General features: G+C 57.9%; 1 protein-coding gene across 1 annotated transcript; it reads left to right on the top strand.

The window, feature by feature from the left end:
* Positions 1-1,024: 1,024 nt before the first annotated feature.
* On the top strand, positions 1,025-21,718 carry TMEM270 (transmembrane protein 270; the record flags this gene model as incomplete). The annotated part of the gene is made up of 5 exons (XM_082362325.1): positions 1,025-1,067; positions 1,620-2,062; positions 2,218-3,295; positions 15,473-17,821; positions 17,852-21,718. The coding sequence occupies 3 exons, from the start codon at positions 1,025-1,027 to the stop codon at positions 2,497-2,499; spliced, it is 768 nt and encodes a 255-aa protein (XP_082218451.1). The 3' UTR covers positions 2,500-3,295; positions 15,473-17,821; positions 17,852-21,718.
* Positions 21,719-22,054: the final 336 nt, after the last annotated feature.

Below are 22,054 nucleotides of genomic sequence, written 5' to 3'. Positions count from 1 at the left end.
TCCACTCTTTGAGCCTCTGTTTTCTCTCCTGTAGCCTATCTTACAGGATCATGTGGGATATAACAGGTTTCTCTCCTTCCTGGTTTCTACATCACGAGCTGAGTGGTGGAGGTGCAGCTCCTGTTTCCTGTTTCCATCTTAATTCCTCTCCTAGCTGGATCCCTGGACCTCCTTCCTTTCTCAGCATTGCTCCACCCCCTTGGCTCTGCTGAGCCCGCCCACAGTGGGGCACACAGCCAACCCCGGGTGACTGCCTTCCACACTGTCCCCTAGGGCTCCAGGTGGTCCTCTGGACCGGGGCACGTGGGGTCCGGGTTGGTGGGCTGGCGATGCTTTGGGGCTAGAGGCTTGAGGGCTCTGATGAGGGGCTGTTCAGCTCCAGGACTCAAGTGAGTCTCATTTCCAGCCTGATTCCCCATCCAGGCCCACTCTCTTTCCCCATCCAGGCCCACTCTTTCCCCATCCAGGCCCACTCTTTCCCCATCCAGGCCCACTCTTTCCCCATCCAGGCCCACCCTTTCCCCATCCAGGCCCACCCTTTCCCCATCCAGGCCCACCCTTTCCCCATCCAGGCCCACTCTTTCCCCATCCAGGCCCACCCTTTCCCCATCCAGGCCCACTCTTTCCCCATCCAGACCCACTCTTTCTCCATCCAGGCCCACTCTTTCTCCATCCAGGCCCACTCTTTCCCCATCCAGACCCACTCTTTCTCCATCCAGGCCCACTCTTTCCCCATCCAGGCCCACCCTTTCCCCATCCAGGCCCACTCTTTCCCCATCCAGACCCACTCTTTCTCCATCCAGGCCCACTCTTTCCCCATCCAGGCCCACTCTTTCTCCATCCAGGCCCACTCTTTCCCCATCCAGGCCCACTCTTTCTCCCAGTGGATGGGAGGCATCTCATCTACCTTGTCACCCAGGACAGGAATCTGGACATCTTCTTGGGTTCCCCCCCCCCCACCCCTCACAGTAGGTCAGTCATTCATTCTGTCACTGTCCCTGTGCCTCGCATCTGTCTGCCCCTAATGGCACTGCCTTTGCCCCCAGCTGCCCTCGTGACACCAAGAGGTAACTGATAGGAAGGAATCCCAGGTGCTTGGGAGAAGGAAATGCCCTGGGTTCAAATCCTGCAGGATTAGAGGGCTGAGGGGGATCGCCATTCCTTATATAATAATGATGATGATGATGATGATGATGATAATAAATCAACCTCCTTCAGTCTGGAGGTTTGTAAATAACCATTTAAACCCAAAGAAAAGGGAATTCCTCGGTGGTCCAGTTGTTAGGACTCAGCGCTTTCACTGTCATCAGCCTGGGTTCGATCCCTGATCAGGGAACTAAGATCCCGCAAGCCGCCTAGTGCTACAAAAAGAAAACACAAAACACAAAACAAACAAACAAAAACAACCCAAAGGAAGGAAAATCAAATATAATATGAAGCACCTCTAAAGCTCCCTCCTGAGAATGGAGTCCTTCCAAGTGACAGATAAAGATCATTCCTGGGGGGGTGGGAAATTGAGGGGGGAGGGCCCGGCCCAGGGCGGCCTGGCATCTCCACCCCCCACAATAAAACTTGGGACAGGTAGGGCTCCTGCCCCAAGTGAGTGGCAACGGATGAAGATTGTCTCCTCCTCCTCCTGCAGCTGGCCCAGGATCGGACCCCCCTCTACAATTTCCTGCTCCTCAAGATCACCCGCTTTAACCGCTGGCTGTCAGGGCTGACGCAGGAGGCCCAGGGGTCCCACCCACCCGCCAAGATCTCAGCCTGCCCCGTGGGCCGGGTTCTACAGGCTGGGCTGACACTGATAGAAGTCCCAGTATGGCTGGTGCAGCGGGCGCCCAGGCTGGTGTGGGCAGGTGTGCTGGGCTGTGCCCAGGCCTCGGGCCCGGCCCCGAAGCGGCTGGGTGCCTGGGAGCAGCTGGGCCTGTCTGCGGCCACCTGGACAGACCTGCTCTTGTCATGTCTGCACAGCCTGATGCTGGCTGCCGGACTGCCGCTACTGCTGACCTGGAGACTGTGCCAGGGAGCCCACTGCTGCAGCCTGGGCCGGCTGCCCAGGAAGGTGGGTGGGGTGGGTGTGGGACAGGCTGGGGAGGGCAGGCCTGGGGCACTGGGCCTGGGCTTGGGGGGGGGCGGAGCCTGGCAGCAGGTAGTACAGCGTGTGAGCTGCTGGCCGTCACCTGCCCATCCACCTGCCCCCCCCCCCCCGCCCCCCAGGCTCTGCTGGAGAACCGCATGGTGCTGGGGACACTGGCGCTGCTGAAGCGTCTGCACTGGGGGGTGGAGAGCACGGCAGCACTCACCTCCTGGCACCTGGCCTACCTTGTCACCTGGACCACCTGCCTCGCCTCCCACCTGCTGCAGGCTGCCTTTGAGCACACAGCCCAGCTGGCCCAGGCCCAGAAGGCCTCGGGGCTCTTGTCTGAGTCCCCGCTCCCTGAGCCCCCGGCCCCCGAGGCTGGGCCGGTTCTGCCAGAGCCTGGAACTCCTGTAGAATAAATGTGTCCCCATCTGCCTCTCCTGTCTGATCTGGCCTAGGGTCTCACTCTCTGTCCCTCTTCTGTCCTGGGCTGGGGGTGTGTGTGTATGTGTGTGCGTGTGCGCTCGGGCATGTGTGTGGGTGCACGCGCGTCCTAGGGCCACTTCTGGGAAGGAAATTACCTCCTGTGAGCACCTGATATGTGCCAGGTAACCCTTGCAGACACTTTCCACACATAATTTTGTTTAAACCACTTACCAGCACAGGCATCCAGATGAGAAAATTGAGCCTCAGAAGGTTGAACCTTCCCAAGGTCCCCGAGTAAGTCAGGGGAAGAGCCAGCACTGGACCCTAGGTTTTTTCATTTCCTAGAACCCCTAACTTTATCGAGGTCCATGTCCCTGCTTCTCAAGACTGGGTGCCCAAGGCTTTAGGGATGATGGGTAGTTAGAGACTCTGGCCTCTGGGGGGTGCCAGGGCCTCACATTTCAGAGATTTAGAAAATTCCTTTGAGGAGCAGTTACTCCTGGGCCAGTCTGCAACTAGCCCATGCATCCACTCACATACTTGGCCTCTCATTTTCCCACTCATCCATCCATCCATCCATCCATCCACCCACCCACCCACCCACACACCTACCCATCCATCCACCCACTCACCCACAAATCCATCCACAGATCGTCTCCTCCAGGGAGGGGGAAACACCCGATATCTCAGCACTCAGCCCTAGCTGCTCAGGTCCCACTGAAGGGGTGCTGATGTAACCAATGCAAGCTCAGGCTGCAGTGGGTCAGAACCCCCTGACGGCACTCTTAGGTGAGTGATTCTGTGAGAGGAGGGGAGGGACGGTTTCTTGGGAGTTAGTGATCACCGCTTACTCATCCCCAAGCCTGAGGGCGGTGTGAGTGTGGGAAGACATTCTAGAGAGCTCTGCCCTGCTTTCTCCTTCTCCATTCTGGTTCCCAGGGAAGTTAGGGCTGGATTCCTGCCCCGCCTCTCATGTAAACCTGCAGATGGCCCAGGGTGGGTGTGGAGTGAACTTCCAGGCCCTTCTTCTGAGTCTGAGGGGGCAGGCCCGGCCTGCCCCCGTGGGGAGACTCTGAAGGGCTCCCAGCTGGCCGACCAGGCAGAACACCTGCTGGGGAAGGCCCTACAGGGTCCTGGTGAAGGGGTCAACACAACTGGGATTCCAGAACCCACACACAGCACGCAGGGAAGCTGAGGGCAGAAGCGTGTGACATTGGCCCATGGCTGAAGGTGGGGATGGGGGGATGGGAAGGAGGCCGCAGAGCAGGCCTGTGGAGCTGAATGGCCTTGGAGCTGCCAGGGACCAAGATGGTGCTTGACAGGGCTGTGGCCTGGGGGTGGGGTGGGGGGCTGGGGAGCTGGGAGGCAGGGAGCAGGTGGAGAGGGGCCTCAAAGGCCAAGAATGGAGGGAGGTGGCAAGTACCTGTGCCACCTGGGGAGAGAGGACAAGCTCCAGGATGGAGCTGGGGACCAGTGTTGAGGCTCGGGCAGCCCTTGGCAGTGGACGGGGGTGGAGGGTCATGGGAGGTGAGGGGAGGGGGGGTATTTTTTCCTTCTACTAAAAAAAGCTGTTGTTGTTGTTTTAATTACCTGAAGTACAGAGATGTTAAGGTAAAACTGTCTCCTTTTCTCTGGTTCTAAACTTCTGAGAAACAGGGTCACCTGTGTGTGGAATATCTTTCCAGTCACAATATAGATGCAAACCTGCGTGCATGCCCACAATGCACCCATAGATTGCACTAATAGGGATCCAATCACACTATACATATCGTTAGGCCTCCCCTCTGGGCCTCAGTTTCCATGTCTGTGCAATGTCGGTGACCTGGTGATCCCCGATGAGACAGCCAGCGTTCAGGGGACCTCAATATCCTGGACGCCCCAGCTGGGAGTTAGTTGGTCGCCAGCTGTACAGCAGGGATCGGCCTGTGCAGCTCCATTGGGCTCTTACACAAGCTGAGATCTGGCTGCATGAAGCTTACACTTCCAGGCCCTGAACATAAGTCCTCCCGGGCCTTCCCGGGGCCCTGGCATCACCGGGCCAGGGCTTGGGAAGAAGGGAGGAAGATGCGAATCTGCGCTTGGCTTTTCCTCACAGGCAGTGGGAAGATCAGAGGCCTCTTGGGGTCAGGCAGCCTCAGGCTTGAATCCCGGACCCACCACCTCCTGTCTGTGTGACCTTGGGCAAGTCCTTAACCACGTAAGCCTCAGTTTCCCCACCTGGGAACAGGTACAACCATAGCCTTGGGCCTCACTGGGCTGTGCTGGGCCTGAGCATGAACTGTGCCAGGTCTGGTGTGGGAGACGCTAGGAACCGCAGCTCCCTCTCCTGGGCATGCGGCCTTCCCAGGGGCCACGGGGACCTTGTTCTGAGGTCGAGAGGGCGGGTGATCAGTCCATCTGTCTCAGGCCTGAGAGTGTGGAGGGGCCCTGGCCTGATGGAGGAAAACAAGTGGGGGACGGTGGGGGGGAGGTGCGGGCAGCAGGGGGGGCGGGCTGGCTGCAGGGCTGGCCAGCAGCTCCACGCAATCTGTCTGCTATGCAGTCCCAGGCCTGGCCTGTATTTATTTATGCTGAGCGTGTATTTATATCAACCCCTGTCTCATTAATAGGGCAGGAAATGGCTGGAATTGTTACATACCTGGCGGCCCAGGGGTCCCGCTCGGCCAAGACACACAGGGCCCGGGACGCCCAGCCACAATTGTGAGGGGTCTCCTCCTCAGCCCCAGGCCTAAGTCCCTGGCCTTTCATTGACCCCCCACCCCCCCTCTGCATTGAGCACCCATCTACTTCCTTGGGATCCTAGTCACCCCCTGAGCCCACAGCCCTCGGAGCGGGGCTCATTTCAGGTCTGTCCCTGTCCTCCAGCTCCTGAGCCCATCCGAACCCCAGGAGGGCCAGTGGTGTCAAGGTGCATCTCGGAGGATGGGGGAGTACTGGGCTAGACCCCAGGCAGAACAGCGAGAGTATGGGATGAGAAGTCAGGGGATGGGATCCTGGAGTCCCGGGGTGTGGGTCTGGGCAGAGCAGGAAGTGAGGGGATGTGAGAGGACCCTCTTGAAGCTTGGGGGTCATCCCAGGGCTCTGCTCCCCACCAAGCAGAGCTCCATGTAGGCTTGGACAGACCCTGCAGCCCACGGAGGGTGTGTCTGTGTTTACCACCCAACAGGGGTCTGACAGGGGGTGGGGCTCATCCGTGTCTTGCCTTCTGGGCTGCCATGGCTAAATGAGGCTTCTCCACTCAGGGCCCGGCAGCCCCCTCCTCGGCTCTCACACTGCTCGCGGAATCAAGCCAGCGTCTCTCTCCAGGCCCCAGCTCTCGGGCGCCGGCCCCAGGTGGGGCTGCCAGAGCTGAGAGGCGCGGCCCCCTCTCCAGAGCACTCGCCTGACATAACCTATTAGCACATCTTGCCTCGGCCACCCCCCAGCCCGCCCAGGCCAGACTGTGCTGGTCCTGCTGACCCCCTCTGGGCTGCTTCACCAGGGCAGGGTTAGAAGGCATCTGCGGGAGGCCCAGCGCCCCACGGGGCAGCCGGGCCTGCCCACCCCTCTCCTCGGTCGGGCCCAGCGGCCTCCTCTAGGCTGGGATTCCCAGCAGTTGCTGTGGTCAGGTGGGCCTGACCTCCAACCTCTGCCCACTGTGGCCGCCATGCCCTCCTGGTTCAGAGTCCAGAGCTGGGGCCACTGTGCAGACGTGGGGACTGAAGCTTGAAGAGGATGAGGGGCTTCCTGGGGGCCTGCCCTTGGCCTCCAGCCTTGCCCTCTCAGCCACACTGCTAGGGTCTGCTGGAAGGCGTGGTGGAGGGCGGCTCCGGACATGGAGGAGGGGCTGCCGCAGGGGCCTCTGGGCTCCTCTAGGCTGTCCCATCATAAGGACAGATGCGCTATGTGGGGAGAGGCGGGTCAGGCCCAGGGACGGTACCCCCTCGGGGCTCCCTTAGGAAGGCTTTCCTCAGACACTGTGTTGCTCCCCCAGCCTGCAGAGCCCCAAGCCCGGGCCAGGGGCTGGTCCCTGGTGCTCCTCCAGCCCTGCCCGGCCCAGCCCGGGCTCCTCTGGGAGCTCCCATCTCTGAGATGGCACCGCACCCACACAGGAGCCGTGGGGAACCTACATGGCAGGTAAGGAGTTCACGCACGGCTTGCGTACCCTGGTGCTCAGTGAGCAGAAGCACCTCTTTTTTTTTTTTTCGGCCGCTGCCACGTGGCCTGCAGGATCCTTAGTTCCTGGACCAGAGATCGAACCCATACCCCCTGCAGTGGAAGCAGGGAGTCTTTTTTTTTTTTTTAACATCTTTATTGGAGTATAATTGCTTTACAATGGTGTGTTAGTTTCTGCTTTATAACAAAGTGAATCAGCTATACATATACATATGTTCCCATATCTCTTCCCTCTTGTGTCTCCCTCCCTCCCACCCTCCCTGTCCCACCCCTCTAGGTGGTCACAAAACACCGAGCTAATCTCCCTGTGCTATGCGGCTGCTTCCCACCAGCTATCTATTTTACATTTGGTAGTGTATATATGTCCATGCCACTCTCTCACTTTGTCACAGCTTACCCTTCCCTCTCCCCACATCCTCAAGTCCATTCTCTAGTAGGTCTGTGTCTTTATTCCCATCTTACCCCTAGGTTCTTCATGACCTTTTTTTTTTTTTCTTAGATTCCATATATATGTGTTAGCATATGGTATTTGTTTTTCTCTTCCTGACTTACTTCACTCTGTATGACAGACTCTAGGTCCATCCAGCTCACTACAAATAACTCAATTTCGTTTCTTTTTATGGCTGAGTAATATTCCATTGTATATATGTGCCACATCTTCTTTATCCATTCATCTGATGATGGACACTTAGGTTGCTTCCATGTCCTGGCTATTGTAAATAGAGCTGCAATGAACATTTTGGTACATGACTCTTTTTGAATTATGGTTTTCTCAGGGTATATGCCCAGTAGTGGGATTGCTGGGTTATATGGTAGTTCTATTTTTAGTTTTTTAAGGAACCTCCATACTGTTCTCCATAGTGGCTGTACCAATTTACATTCCCACCAACAATGCAAGAGGGTTCCCTTTTCTCCACACCCTCTCCAGCATTTATTGTTTCTAGATTTTTTGATGATGGCCATTCTGACACCGGTCGGAAGCAGGGAGTCTTAACCACTGGACCGCTAGGGAAGTCCCCAGAAGCACCTCTTTTCAGCTTGGTGGCTGAGTGCCTGGGGTCGGGGGCGGTGGGCGGCAGTGGTCTGGGGTCTGTTGCCTAGCTGGGCTCCTGCTCTTCCACTCCCCATTGGAGCAGCACTGTTTGGAGGAGGAGGAGGCCGAGGGGCGGGGCCTCCAGAGCAAGGCTGCATCCTCTGAGGTTCTCCCGGGGCTGGACTGTGTCCCCGCACCCCAGGGACGCTGACTCGACGGTCAGGGCAGCGTCTCCTCCCACTGCTGCCCCGGCTAAATCCTAGGTCACCTAAGTCTGCGGCTGAGAGCGTCTGGGTAGGGGTGGGGAGAGGCAGGCATCCAGCCCTGGAAACTGCACCCCCCAACAAGCTGCCTGTAGTCTGAGGGACTTCAGACCCTTCGTTCCCATTGGGGTCCTGCCTGTCCCTGACTTGCATGACCCTGGGCAGGTCCCTGGGCTCCGTCCCTGCTCATGAAATGAGGCAGGGGCCTCTGGGCGCGGTGGCTCCTGGGTCAAAGTTTTTGTGAATCCTGAATCCCTCTTGGCCCCTAGGCCTGAGGGCTAGTGTTCGGGGTGCTGGAGAGGGTGTGAGGAGGGAGGCCCTTTGGCCCAGACCTCAAAGCCCCAGGGCCCGGGGGCCTGGGTGCTGCCGCTGAACCCCAGAGCCCTCCTGCTCCGACCGCACACATCTGGAGCTGCGTCCCGCCCCCACCCCAGGCCCACATCTGGAGCCCAAAGCCGGCTAGCGGCTAAACATGGAGCGTCTGGGCCCCGAGAGCCTGCTCCCAGGTTAACGCAGCCCATCTGGCCCCCGGCTGCTGCTCTGCTCTGTCTCCACGGCGGAATGCTGGCTGCACGTCTGGAGGCTGGAGCCCTGTGGCCATCCCGCCTCACCCCACGCCCAGAGGGAGTGGAGTTGGTGTTGCCTGGAGTGCCCCGCCCTGAGGTGGGGTTCCGGTGTGTAGAGGATTCCCTCTTCCCTTCTGATGTCACAGCTCATAGGGCTTCTCCTGGGGGCTGCCTTAGGAATAGCTGAGTTTTGACATAATGTAGACACATGTCCCCTGATGGGAGTGGTGACAGCTGCCACTCTGCACCAACTCAACCGGCAGCCACGTGGCATTGCTTGAAAGAGCCTGTAGGGCCTCCAGGATGGCCTGCCTGCCCACCCCCTCCTGGGGTGCCTAGGGTGCTGCAGGGTGAACCACCCATGGGCTGACAGTGGGACTTCACTGGGTCCCTGTCACAGAGCACACATCACATGATGTGCCCACCTGTCACCTCCTTTGTACCCCCTTCTCTGCCAATACATGTGCTTGGCAGGATGGGGTTAGATGTTTCCAGAGGCCCCAGACTCAGAGAAGAGAGCCTGGAAAGGCAGGTGGCCTGAGGGTACTGGGGCTGGTATGTGGGACAGACCACTTCGGGGCAAGGGGCTCCTGGGGCAGAGACACAGCATGGGGCCTCGGGGGGAAGAAGGCAGGTCTGGGTTGGAGGAAACTTTCGTGCCATGGGCACTGCCCAGCGGTGGCCTGGACTGGTTCTTCCTCAATGGGGGACACGACCCTTCTGACCCCACTGGGGACATGGGACCCTAAGGAGTGAAAGAATGTGGGATTCTCAAGTGATTGTGGTAGTGAGCTCCCCGTCACAGGAGGATCCAAGCTGGCAGGGCTGCTTACCGTCAGGAAAATGGCAGAGGCTATTCTCACAAAGAGCCCAAAGCTGTGTTAGATAGCTTTCTATCACTATACTCCAACCCTATAATTCCAAGTATCTAGAATTCTGAGACTCTGAGCCTTCTGTGACAGGAGGCACAAACTGCCATGGGGTGGAGGCCAGATATTTGGCATGGAGGGTGGTGGGGGGAAGCAGAGGAGAGAGGCACTGGGAATGCAGAGAAGTGTTGCCAGCCTGTGGCCTCGGGCTGAGGGCTTTGCTGCCTCCCCGCCCAGAATGGCCTCCGCTCTGGTGCTGGCCCAGCCTCCGAGGCCTGGGATGCGAGCACATAGCCGGCCGGTTCTGCGTCCTGTGGTCAAGCTTCATTGGAGCATCACAGGCCCCAACTGAAAGGAATCCTTTACTGTCGTAGCCTCCAGCCTGGAGGGCCTGGGAGCAACACGCAGTTTAGACCACAGAGATCCATGCCTCCTTCTGCACCTCCTTACTCATGGAAAATCTGAGTCAACAAACATGCAAGACGGAGACACAAATAAAAAATAACGAGGGCAAACATTTACTGAGTATTCACCAGGGGCCAGATACAGTTCTGAGGCCTTTACTTGTATTAACTCATTCCAGCCTCCCTGGAACGGGGTACCGTTGTTATCATTAATCCATTCTATAGACGGGAGCCTGAGGCTTAAGGTCCACTCAGCCATTGGGTGGCAGAGCTGGGATTCAAACCCGGTGGTCTGCCTCCAAAGTCTGTGTCCTTAACCACTGCTCCTCACTGCCACTCAGCAAGTGGGGTGGGGGGGAAGACAGAGAGCAGATGTAGAGATGGATGGGGTTGGGGCGTGGGGCCCTGAGGGCTCTGAGGCCCTGAGAAGGGATGCTGCCATGCCCAGCCCAGGAGGGGAAGCAGACCAGCTCAGTTACAGGGGTCATCCTGTCCTGTCCCCCAGGCCTTCAGATGACGTGTCGGGAATCCAAGGGTGCATCCAGCCCTGCCTTGTCAAGCTTTCCAAAGTCAGAGGCAGGCTTTGCCAGGGTTGGAGCCAGTTCCCCTGGCTCTCCTGCAAGGCAAGAACCTGGGGCTGCTAGGGCTGTGAGGGTCAGCCCTGAGCCTACCTGCTCTGTGGCCAGTGTCCTGGGGGGACACCTGCTCCTGAGGTGGGGGCAGTATCTGGAGGGTCACTCAGAGCTTCCAGGGCTGGGGCTGGCGGTCTCCATGGATGTGAACGTGTGTAGGGGGCTTCCCTCTGTCCACCTCTGCTGCCATCTGACCTGCCGGAGGAACTAAGCAGACAGAAGGAAGAGAGGGCATTCTGGGGCCATGGGCGTCATCTGTGGACAGCTCAGACGGACCTTCCTTGTTCCACTGGTACCTTCTTCTTCTTCTTCTTCTTTTCTTTTGGCTGCACTGCGCAGCTTGCCGGGTCTTGGTTCCCTGACCAGGGATTGAACCCGGGCCCGGCAGTGAAAGCTCAGAGTCTTAATCACTGGACCGCCAGGGAAGTCCCCACTGGTACCTTCTAGTAACGTCTCTCACCCAGAGCTCCTGTCTGTCTTAGGCACGAACATAGCAGCCATCCTCACTGGGTACTTCCTTTGTTCCAGTCACCACCATGAGGACTTGGCCATAATGGAATATCTCACTTAATCCCCACAGCTGTGGTAGGAAGGTGTTATTATCACCCCCATTTTACAGATGAAGAAACTGAGGCTCAGAGAAGGTAAATCACTTCTCCACACAGCTAAGTGATTCAAATCCAGGGCTGTCTGACCCCCCCACCCTTCACTGAGCCCCTAATTCCCACCCCTGCCAAGAGGGCCGGGAAGAAACCTACCCCCATTCCCCAGACTCCTGGGGCTGGGCCAGGCTTTCCAGAGCCCCAGCCCGATGCCCCCCGTTCCCTAGCTGGGCTGGCTTCAACCAGACTCAGCCTGGCCTTTAGGAGCTGGCCGGGGGCCAAGGAGGAAAACAATGGGAGAGAAAGGGAGCGGAAACCCTCTGGAAGTGAGCGGGGAGGGAAGCCAGGCTGCCAGGGGGTTCTGGACAGGCTGGGTCCCTGAGTCCATGGGGCCGGGGGCAGCGGTGGGGGTCAGGGTGCCCAGACCATGCTTCCTGTGTGCGTCTGAGGTGCTCTGGTCCAACCCTGAATGGGGAGACCAAGGCAACAAGGACCCACATGTGTCCCATCCTGTGGTCTTAGGGGTCTTGGCTTTCTCTGGGGGACCCCTAGCCCGAGGAGAAAGTGGAGGAGATCCCTGGAAAGACCCAGATTAACTTGCCTCTGCACGGCTGAGCTTGGCAAGAGGAGGAAGCTGCTGGTTCAGCCTTGACAGCAACTCCTCTGCCCCTGGGCAGGCTGAGAATGTTGGGAGAAGGGGAGGTGGGCTCAGGGCCCCTGACTCGGGCTGCACAGAAGGCCCTCGCTTGACCCCCCAGCTGGCCCAGCTTTCCCCACAGGCTCACCAGGTGGGCTTCCAGTGGCCCCTCCTGGCCCCTCGTCCCTTCCCCAAACCCTGGGGTGCTGTCCTTTGACATCCATTATGTTATTAACTTGGGGGAGAGCACAGGTCACTCTGAACCCAGGGCCCTTCTGCTGCTGTTTGCCAAGGTCCCAGTGCCTGGGCCACCTGCTCTGTGCCCATCCTGGTCCCCAGGACCAGGTCTCTCTTAGTCTCGGTGCTCTGGTCACCTGACCTGAGTGCTCAGGATAGGAGACTGGTCCTCAGAGTGGCCTTTGAATGCCGTGACCTGCAGCCTCGCTCACTCAGGGCCATCACCTTGACCCCCAGGATGGCAGGGTCCAGCCCTGGTCTAGGCATCCGGGCTGAGCCCAGGTTTCCATCTGTGACTCTGGACTGTCAGGTCAGCAGCTCTGGTCAGTTGGCCTGAGGGACGCCATGGCTGAGGGCTCTGTCTCCAGCCCCTCACCTGGGGGTGTCCCTGCCTTGTTCCCCATCCCAACAGCCCCTGGCCTCACCTCAGGTGCATCTCTCTCCCTCTAGGGGCTGCTGTCCTCTGGACCCTGCTCCTTCCCAGCCCTGGGAGGGGCCGTCAGGGGCAGCTCTCACCACTCACATCTGGGGGGAAGGAGATTATGGTGAACAGGCGTTCAGGGTGGTGGGGGCCTGTCCTCCTTCTCCGTCGGCCCGGGGGCCCAGCTTCCCCTCTGTTTCCTCCCTCTGAGCTGAGGATTGGGATGAAGGGCTTTGACCATGCTCTCAGTCCACCAACACTGTGGAGACCTCCTTGGTGCCAGGTGCTTGGGGTGAACCCTGGTTGTGCTGTTAACAGGTTCTGGTGCCTTGGATCACTTACTTCCTGCTTCTGGCCTCAGTTTTCCCCTCCGAGGAGTGGGGTTGGACTTGAGATGTTGACGTGGCCTTCCAGCTATTGCTGGGGTGAAGCTCACCTCTCGCCCTTGTGTCCAGGCCACAAGGCGCCCTGACCAGTTCCCGAGCTGTGACCGTGGCAGTCTTTCCAGTCTCCAGGCTGGTGGGCCTTGTCACCAACAGTGAGAGGGTGGGGCTGGGGGGGTGGAGGTCTTCCTGCCTCCCCCTCTCCCCTTCTTCAGGGCCAAGCAGCAGGGAGCTTGTGAGGGAGTGAATCCTCCCAGACAAACCAGGTCAGTCAACAAACAGACGACCAAAACAACAAGGAAAGATTATGAAATCCAGATTCAGGGAAAGAGGCCACTCCAAGCCTCTCTCCAGGACAGGGGGCAGTGAAATTGGGCCAGGCCTGTGGGTCAGAGCTGGCCTGGCCCAGACTATTTTTGTACTGTCTGGGGGATGGGGGCTGATGAAATCCCAGCTGTGTTTCACCAAAGCACTTACCCCTTCAGCTTGGGCTCCATGTGGTGCAAATTCATTGTCACTTAACTCATCACTCAAGGCTCTGAGCCGCACCCCTCCCCCCTCCGGAGAAAGACAAAAACACACAGTCTCTGGCACAAGGGGGAGGTGGGCGTAAGGGGCTGTGACAGGCAGGCTGGCTGTCTTGACCTGAGCTGCCCCCGGCAGGCGGCTCGCCCCTCCGTCTTCCCGCCTCCTTCCATCCAGCCCGGGCTTCCTCAAAGGCAGGCTGCTGTGCAAGCCCCACTAAGGTCAGGTTGGGAGCCTGGGGTCACCGACATCCTCCCCACACCCCCAGCCAGCGCTGGAAACAGGAACCGGACGAGCCCCGAAGTCTGTGCGCAGGAACGCCTGGAGGTCACCCCGTGGCAGTGTCACACGCGGATGTGTCCGCGCCAACAACACAGGCGATTTCCATCTGCTTTATCTCCTTGTTGCTTTTCACGTTTGTCGGCTTGTACCTGGTGTTCTGCACCTGGGGGCTGTGCTGGGGTTGGTGAGGGGAGAATCAGACCGGATGGGAAGCGTTTCCGCCAGGGCATTTAGTCTTTATCAGATGTGGGGACGGAGACCTCTGCTTTTACAAACTGCACTGACCCCCCTGTGGCTTACTGAGCCGGGTGGCCACGGCCGAGGGTGCATTTGGTGATGGGATCCCCCAGCCTGCCCCACCCACATGTGCACTGATCCCTCAAGCCCTTATTTTAGCCGACACCAGAATGGCTTTTCTCAGGAGCTTCAACTGGGACAGAGCAGGCCCCCAACTGCCATCTTATCCCATTTTGGGTGCCTCTCTCTCCCCCTAGACTGTGAGGTGCAGGGCGGGGGGTGACCCACCCTGGATCCTCAATGCCTGGTACGGGGTTTGGCCTAGAACCCAAGTGCGGCAAATGCTTGTTGAATGAATTAATACATTTCTCAAGTGACCTCAAAGTGCTATTTGCATTATCTTCAGGCCAGATTTATCCAGAGCGGCGGCTCTCCAGATAAATATTGACAATCTGGCTTTTGTATATTCTGCAGTCAGGGACAAAGCTCCCTTTCTGATTTAGGCAAGAAGGAAAGCTCCAGTCCCTAGAGACAGATGACCCCTGAACTCTCCTCTCGCCACATCGGGGATGCCTGTGACCCCCTATGCTCTCGTGACCTCTCTGCTGGGCCACCCCATTAACTTTGGTTTCTGGTCCCCAGAGGGAGGGGGGGGGCAGCAGGGTGGAGCTGCAGGATTTTGCTTTCCTGGGCAGGGTCAGGCAGTTCCCGAAGCAGCGGAGTTGTTTGGGTGCAAACATTTCCCTGTATTGTCCGGCTTCAGAAGGCAGCCAAAAGTCTAGGCAGGAGGGAGGGAGCGGCAACAGGATTTTTCTCCCCTCCATCCCTAAGAAGACAGGAGCCTCAAAGCACACATGTGGGGCTTGGGAGGTCATGTCAGGCCCAGGGGGATGCAGAGGAACGAGGAGGAGACAGAATAGGGGGCTCAGCTGGGCAGGGCTGGGGAGGCAGGTGGATTGATCTTTGATTCAAGTCCAGCCAAAGGATGAGGCTGCACCTGCCCCAGGGGATGCCTGGAGATGCTGTCATTTCCTTGCAGGCTGGGTTTTCCAGACCAGCCATGGTTTTCTCTTCGGATGCAGCAGATAGCTGACCTCCCCTCTCGGCTAAGCGTGCCCCTCCTCTGAGGCTTCTGCTCTTTGACACCTTTTCCAGGGTAGGTGGCTATGAAGATGGGGCCTCCAGGAGGTTGAGAGAGGGATGTCCATGCAGTATGTTATTTAGGTCTCAAAAAATGCCTGAGTTACGGATGGGGAAGCTGTGGCTCGGCAAGTAGCTGGGACGGGGAGAGCCCAGAGCCCTCTGCTGCCGTAAGGTCCCAAAGCCCAGACCACCCGCCCCTGTGGATCTCCAAGGTCCCTGCTCTCTCTGTCTTGGGGCCTTTTAACAAGATGCTCCCCTGACTTCTGCTTTTCCTCCCTGGAATTCCAGAAAGAAGCTCCTCTGTGTCAGGATGGCTGTGGGCAATGCCGCTTTGCATTTTGAGTGTGTTTCCCCAGTGATGCTTCGTGGAATGTTCTTTTGGGAGAGAAAAGAAGATTCTGGACCCAGTAAGCTGGGGAAACACTGGATCTGACAAAGTCAGACAGGCTTCTCTCTTGCGGGACTTCTCAGAGCCTTTAAGTGTCTACTTTGCTCTACTAAGAAGGAGCCCCAGTGTGCAGTGTTTCCCATACTTATTTGATACTGGTGCCATTTTTCCTCCTGAAATCTTTCCTAGGAAAAGTGGGACATACTTTGGGCCATGCAGGTTTTGAGGACACCTCAGGAATTCTTGGACTAGAAATGTCAAGTCACCCAGCAGAGATGGTGGCTGTGGGTAAAGATGCTTCTTTTATCATGTCGAGTGGGAAATTATCCTTTTGACATGGGAGGAAGTTGGCCAATGGAGGTTCCCTGGTGTCAAGCAAGTGTGGAGATCTGGCCACAGGATTTGCCTTCTTTTCCTTGGCATTGAATGGAGAAGAGCTGGCAGGTGGACAGAACAAGGAGGTAAGGACAGACCTTGTTCGTTTCTCTAATTTATTTTGAAAATATGAGTCATGATTCAGTCATCTGTGACCAAGATTGGGCAAGACTCAGGCAGTTGTGAAGTTGCATTTCACTCATCAAGTTGGTGTGAAGTTCTGGAAAGGGCGATCCCAGCTTCGGGAGAGATCTGATTCCAAGAGCAGATTTTGGGATGAGTTACCAGGACTCAGGACATGCTGGGTTCTTACCATGTAGCTCCCTGTCCCCTCCTGACAGCTGGAGTCCCTGGACCCCACTGGCAGGCTCAGTTCTGCCCCAAACTCTGGGGCCGGGCCTGACCTCAGCTAGGACATTTCTGAAGGAGCCAAGTTCAATGTCCAATTTTATGTCCTGGTTCTAATAACGGAGGCTCAACTTTGCTCCCAGGGCCTCTCTCATCAATTCTTCCCCAGCATAAGAGTCCTGAACCCCAGCTGTGTGCTGGGGACCTTCTTGCCTGCTACTGGATGTCCCCAACTGTGCCCTCCTGCTTGGTTCCCAGGTCCCAGATTCCTGACACTAAATCCCACTGACCTGCTGGACCCCCTTCCTCCCATCAACTCTGGCTCCTTTTCCCATCTGCCTGGGCCCCAGGCCCACTGGATGGGCTTTTTGCAGGTGATGTTGTCTGAGAGTTCACGCCACCTCAGAGGGAGTGCAGCTGCTCAGCCCAGAACTCTTCCCGTCTGCAGCTTTCTTGGACGCCAGCCAGGCAAGAAGGAACCATTCAACTCAAGCCTGGGGATAAGACCAGGCCTCTTGAAACTCATTCACTCACTTGTTCATTCATTCAATTACTTATTATTTCTATCAGCGTTTGTGGACTCAGGCAAGATCACACTCTAAGTCAGTGGTGCTCAAACTTGAATGGGCAGCACAGGGCCCTGCAGGGCTTATTAAAACACAGACCATTGATTTAGTAGGTCTGTGGTGGGGCCGATCATTTGTATTTCTAACAAGTTTCCAGGTGATGTTGATGCTACGAGTCTGGGGACCACAAAGAGGGGAGAGGTCAAAGCTATTATCAGTAATAAAAGCCCACCTATGGACTATCTTACCAGGCCATTGAAACCAGAAGCTTCCACAAGAGAGGTCTGGATGGAGTGAGGCTGTGGAAGGACCTCGACCTGAACGGGGAGAGGGGAGACGAATCGAAAGACAGACAGAGACCCAGGAGGCTGGTTGGGGACGCAGAGGACAAGTCTGTCCGTTTCCTTGGCTGGACCAGCCCTGGAGGTCAAGGTCTGGGGCAGGAGGGAGGCAGGCAGGCCTAGGAAGTCTGGGGCCACGCAGAGCGGAGGCTGGGATTCGGCCTCAGGCCCAATGCACCTGACCCGTATGTCTGGGAACAATGGCTGGGCCAGTGCTGCCTGGCCTGCCGCCTGGCACATCTTTGTTTTCCTTCCCGGCTCCCATCTCCCCGACCTCTCCTCGCTCACTCTCTCTCTGGCAGGCCCATCCTGTCCGCTGGACCCTGGACAGCACATTCCTTCGTGCTGATCTTTTCCCGGCGGCTGCAAGCACACGTTCTCACAGTGAGGCTAGAAGAGAGGCCAGGGACTGTGGCGATGCGGACGGGGGCTCAGGCAGGCCTCCCTGGGGTCCTGGCCCCTCATTCAGAGACCAGAGGGCATCCGGGAGGAGGAAGAGGTTCCCTAGTACCCAGCCAGCCCTGGGAACTTGGACCGCTTCCTCCCCAACCTTGTGTTTCCTGCTGTTAGGTGAGGACCAGACATTGCGGGCCCCATGCACAGCCCCCTCTGTAGAGTGTGGCCCTGGTCCAGTTGGCGCTGGGCATGATCTGTCCCCCTTGGAGGAAGGCTCAATGCCATAGGGGAATGGTCCCTTCTGGAACAGGACCTCCCCCTGGGTCAGGCCACCATTCCTGAAAGTCCTGTACTGCCTCTCTCTTCCCCATACCTGCATGGCCCCGACATTCAGAGGGACCTGCTGTCCAGCCTGGCAGCAGAGAGGTTGGGGGCTCATGTCCTGGTCTCCCTGGAGTCTTTCTTGAGCTGTTTATGCCGGGCCAGGTCTCTGCCTTGGGGTCAGGTTCAAGGTTCAATTTGGGGTCGGGGTCAGGATCAAGGTTTAATTTGGGATTGGGATTAACGTCAGAGTTCAGCCTGGGCTGGGCTCAGGTGTCAGCCTATATTTCAGGTTGGAGTTCAGTCTGAGAGTGGAGTTGGGGTTCAATTTGGTGTCAGGCTCAGTCTGGGGTCATGGTGGGGCTTCACCTAGGGCGGGTGTTGGGCACTCCGGGTTTGGGGTCAAGGCTCGGACTCTCATCAGACGAGGTCCTCAGTGTGTGGAGCTGACTGAGGCACGTGTGTGTTAAAGGTGATCCCTGGCCCCTCCCCACTGTCTCCCTGCCCCCAGTGACCCCCCCCCCCGAACCCCTCAAGCTGTTCCCTGACTCCTGAAGCCTCATAACAGGGCCAGAGGCAGAATGAGGCCTGCGGCTGGGCTTGGCGGCTGGAGAGGGTGTCCGCTTCAGCTCTTTCTTCAGCAAAATGTGTCCTGATGCCTGGGCTGGGCCCAGGGACACAGCCTGCAGAAACGTGGATCTGCAAGAGGATTGGAGGGGGGATGGCGGGTGGGGGCCACTTCTAGAGCTCTGGCCTGGAGGGAGGGGCTGCCCTGGGCAGGGGAGGGAGGAGGGGCAGGCAGGACAAACCTTCCTGGGAGCCCACTGGGGGAAGGTCTGCAGCCAAGGAGGCATCTATTGTCCCTTAGTGGCCGATGGTGCCACCTCCGTAAGCAAAGGGCCTCTTTCTGTGGCGTGGAGCCTCCCACATGACAAACGTGGCTTAAATGTTAGGGCTCAGGACTGGGGTCAGTAAGAGGTCCCAATCCTGGCACTGGACTCCAGATGCCCTGACACCTGCCCAGAAAGTGACACCTGCCCTGCTCATCAGCAGGGCTCCAGAACACCCCAACAAGCCCTCTGCACGCAGGAGGGCAGGTCAGAAGACCGAGGCTGCCCTTGGCCTCTGCTCCTTCTCTCGCTCTCTTAGCGCGGCCCCCTAATCTGGCCTCCTCCTGTCAAAGCCGCAGACACAAAGAGAAGCCCTAACTGACGTCAGGCGAAGCGTCCACAGGGCCTCTCTCTCTCCCAGAAATTTGACTCCGGTGCCCAGTGTGGATGTCTGTGGTTTTTAAAAGGTGAAAATGGCCCATAACCCTGCTTCTGTGTCTCCACCAAAACCTGGCAAGATGCGTAGTTTGGGGGAAGATGGGCTCCAGGGTCCTGGTCCTAGACCAGAGTTGGGCTGGACTGGTGAGCCCCTTCCCCTCTCTGAGGTTCCCCCCGACCCCTCTCCCTTGTTCCAGCTCACTTGCAGACCCCAGCACCCCGTGCTCTCCCGCTGTCCCTAGCAGCTCCTGCCCCCGACCCTCCTGCCCCTTCTCCTTCCTCCCAGCTCCTCTCCATGGCTAAGGCCCTGATCTTCTGGAAACTTCCCATGCTGAGGCCCATTGCCCAGTCCCCCTGGGGGCTACCTTGTTCATGGATCTCTGGGTGCCCCTCCCCGCTGAGACCTCCGCCACACCAGCCCTGAGCCTGGACACAGAAGGTGCTCAGTGAGCCTTTGCTGGCTCAGGATGGATAAATTCCTCCTCGAATCTGCCTTTGCTCATGCTTTGCCCCGCTTCGATGTGGACATTTGAACCACCGATTTCTGGGAACCATTCTGTGCTGCGAGCAGGGGCTGCTGGGAGGAGCCCAGGGAGCCAGATGGCCATTGTACCCTCGGTCAGCGTGACCTAGTCCAGCCCAGGGGTGGCCCCTCCAGGCAGCGGGCTGTGATGGCCAGGCTCTTTCAGGGTCAGCACACGGTCATCAGGCCAGTCCTGCTTCCTGATGCCTGCCCTGGGCACTAGAGCCCCTCTCTTGGCATCAAGGGGCCCACAGTCCAGGATGCGTGTGGAGAGGAAAAATCCTCAATCTCTGATTCTTGCTCCAAGCCTTCTCGATTTCTGCTGCAGCCTCATGGCCACTGCCAGGCTGTACGATGACTCCTGTGGGCCAGGGTCCCCCACACCATGGTCAACCTGACCATGACCTTGCCTTACTTAATCCCCTTGGTTTCCTGTCATTTATGGAATATGGTCCAAGCTGCTGACGTCAGCCACCCACACCCATACTTTCTATTCCCTGTCCATTCATCGCTCCTCTGGCTCCTGCCAGGACTGTTCATATCTCTGAGGCTTTATCTGGTCCCTCCTCAGGCCTCACGTCTCAGCTAAGGCAGGGAAAACCTGCACCTCTGCCTCCCCAGGTGCCCCACTAGAACTTGAGGGCCCCTAAGTGTGGTCGGTATCTGGGAGCCCTGGGCTTGTCCTCAGAGCGCTGTGCCATGAGTATCTGAGCTGCTGAGTCACTGTGTGATCTGGCAGGAGCCAGCATCCTTGGCCCCCTTGTATTCATGAGACCACTGAGGCCTGGAGAGGAGAAGTGACCATCCCAAGGTCACACGGGCGGTATAGCTCACCCTCTGATTCATCTTTGCAATTTTCCTTTTGTCGATCTATTGTTGTCTCTACCTGGGCTCCCCTGAATGGGCTCACAGAGGACTGGACTGTTGGGGAAAACACCTCTTCCAGGAGGCCTTCCCCCAACTCCCCAACCTTCCAAGCCATGGACACAGGCTGCTGACCAGATGCCTTGGCATCAGCTGCCTGGCGTGGTACCCGAGAGCATCCTCATCAGAATCTCACCTTCACCTCTGTTGCCCTCTGACCATGGGCAAGCCCTTGTCTTTTTTTTTTAAACCCCAATTTACCTTTTTTATAGAACGAAGGCATTGAACTTGCTGATTTCTGAGGCTCTGCTTTGGAACTGGGGGTCGGTCAGGCACGCAGAGCCCAGGGTCTTGGTGGCTTCCTGCCGTCAGGACAAAGTGTGGCCGGAAGAACTCGGAGTGGGAGGCAGCAGTCCTGGGTGAGAATCTGCATCAACCTCTCAATAACTGTGTGGTCTCAAGCAAATTCCACTCTGGGCCTTCATTTCCGAAGAAACGGGGAAACCTGCCAGGCTTGGCTTCCTTCAAGGGTAATTAAGCGCGACCGCGGCTTTGAAGGTGTTTGCTGAGTTGAACAGCACCGTGCAGGTGGATGCACCGGCTCCGTGGCCCACAGGGCTCCTCCCAGCGCTCGGCTCAGAGAGGCTGGACGGACGATCCCCATGTGGCACCCTGCCGAGGGAACGTGGCAGGTGACCGGACGCCGTGTCCCCAGGCGACTTGTGCGGGCAGCATTCCCGGCAGTGCATACTCTGTTCCCAGCTGGTCCCACTGCTGGGCAGCGCCCCCCCCCCCCCGCGATGGGAGGGAATGGGGGGGCCACCTGGCACTGGCCCAGCCTGGCTGGCCTCCCACCCCATGTTTTGTTCGCAGAGTTTGGAATGTCCTGGGACGCGGAGCCAGGCTCCCTGGGGAGACATTGGTGCCATCTCCTTGATCTCATTGCTGGACAGGTTTCTCCCTCGTTGCAGCTTGGGACTCGGCAGGCTCCCAGCCCCAGCTGCTGCCATTCCCACTCCGTCTGTGTCTGTCCCAGCACTGGCAGCCAGCAGCCGTGCAGCTGGGAGCTGGGGGGCTTCCTGGAAGGTGGGCGGGGGCGGTTCTCCCAGGCCATCTGCCGTGGGCCCTGGGCATGCCGTGAACAGGCTCTCTACAAACCCTTTCCAGCTGCTCTTATTCACAAACTCCTTTGCCCGTGACCCCCTGATACTGGGGGTCTGTTTGAAATGATGCTCTCAGGACCTAAGGGACTTGGGAGGGGCAGAGTGAGCTCACTGCTCGGACTTCTGGTCTCCTTAGAGGGACAGTCTGTGCACAGAGTGAAAAGACACGTGTATATGTGTGTGTGTTTGTGTGTGTGTGCGTGCGTGTGTTTGCACGTGCATGGAGTCTTTTTGAGTTCCTAGTTTTTAGTATCCCTAGACTTGATTCATTGCAGGAAGAGGTTGGGGGGGAAGGGCTAGGGAGGTCAGGGGTCTAGTTCAGGAAAGAGTCCATCCTCTCCTGGACAGCACTTGCCTCTGGGTGGCTGGACGCTCCGTACCCCGACTTGGGCCCACCTGGCTGGAGAGAGGTACGGTGTGGCCGATCCTGTTGTCAGAAATGTGCAAATGTGTGTGTGTGCGTGTGCACACACACGCACACGCACACACACGAGTCATTCCTGAGCCCCCAGGTCAGGAAGGAGACTGAGTCATCCTCGCGTAGCTACGGGACACTCCTGGTGTACGTAGCTCACACCTGGCTGGGTCGTGGGGCCTGGACATCCT

Source organism: Balaenoptera borealis (assembly GCF_965194805.1).
Source record: "Balaenoptera borealis genome assembly, chromosome: 16".
Classification (NCBI taxonomy): domain Eukaryota; kingdom Metazoa; phylum Chordata; class Mammalia; order Artiodactyla; family Balaenopteridae; genus Balaenoptera; species Balaenoptera borealis.
Note: the sequence above shows the minus strand (reverse complement) of the source record. Positions and strands in the feature narration are given on the sequence as shown.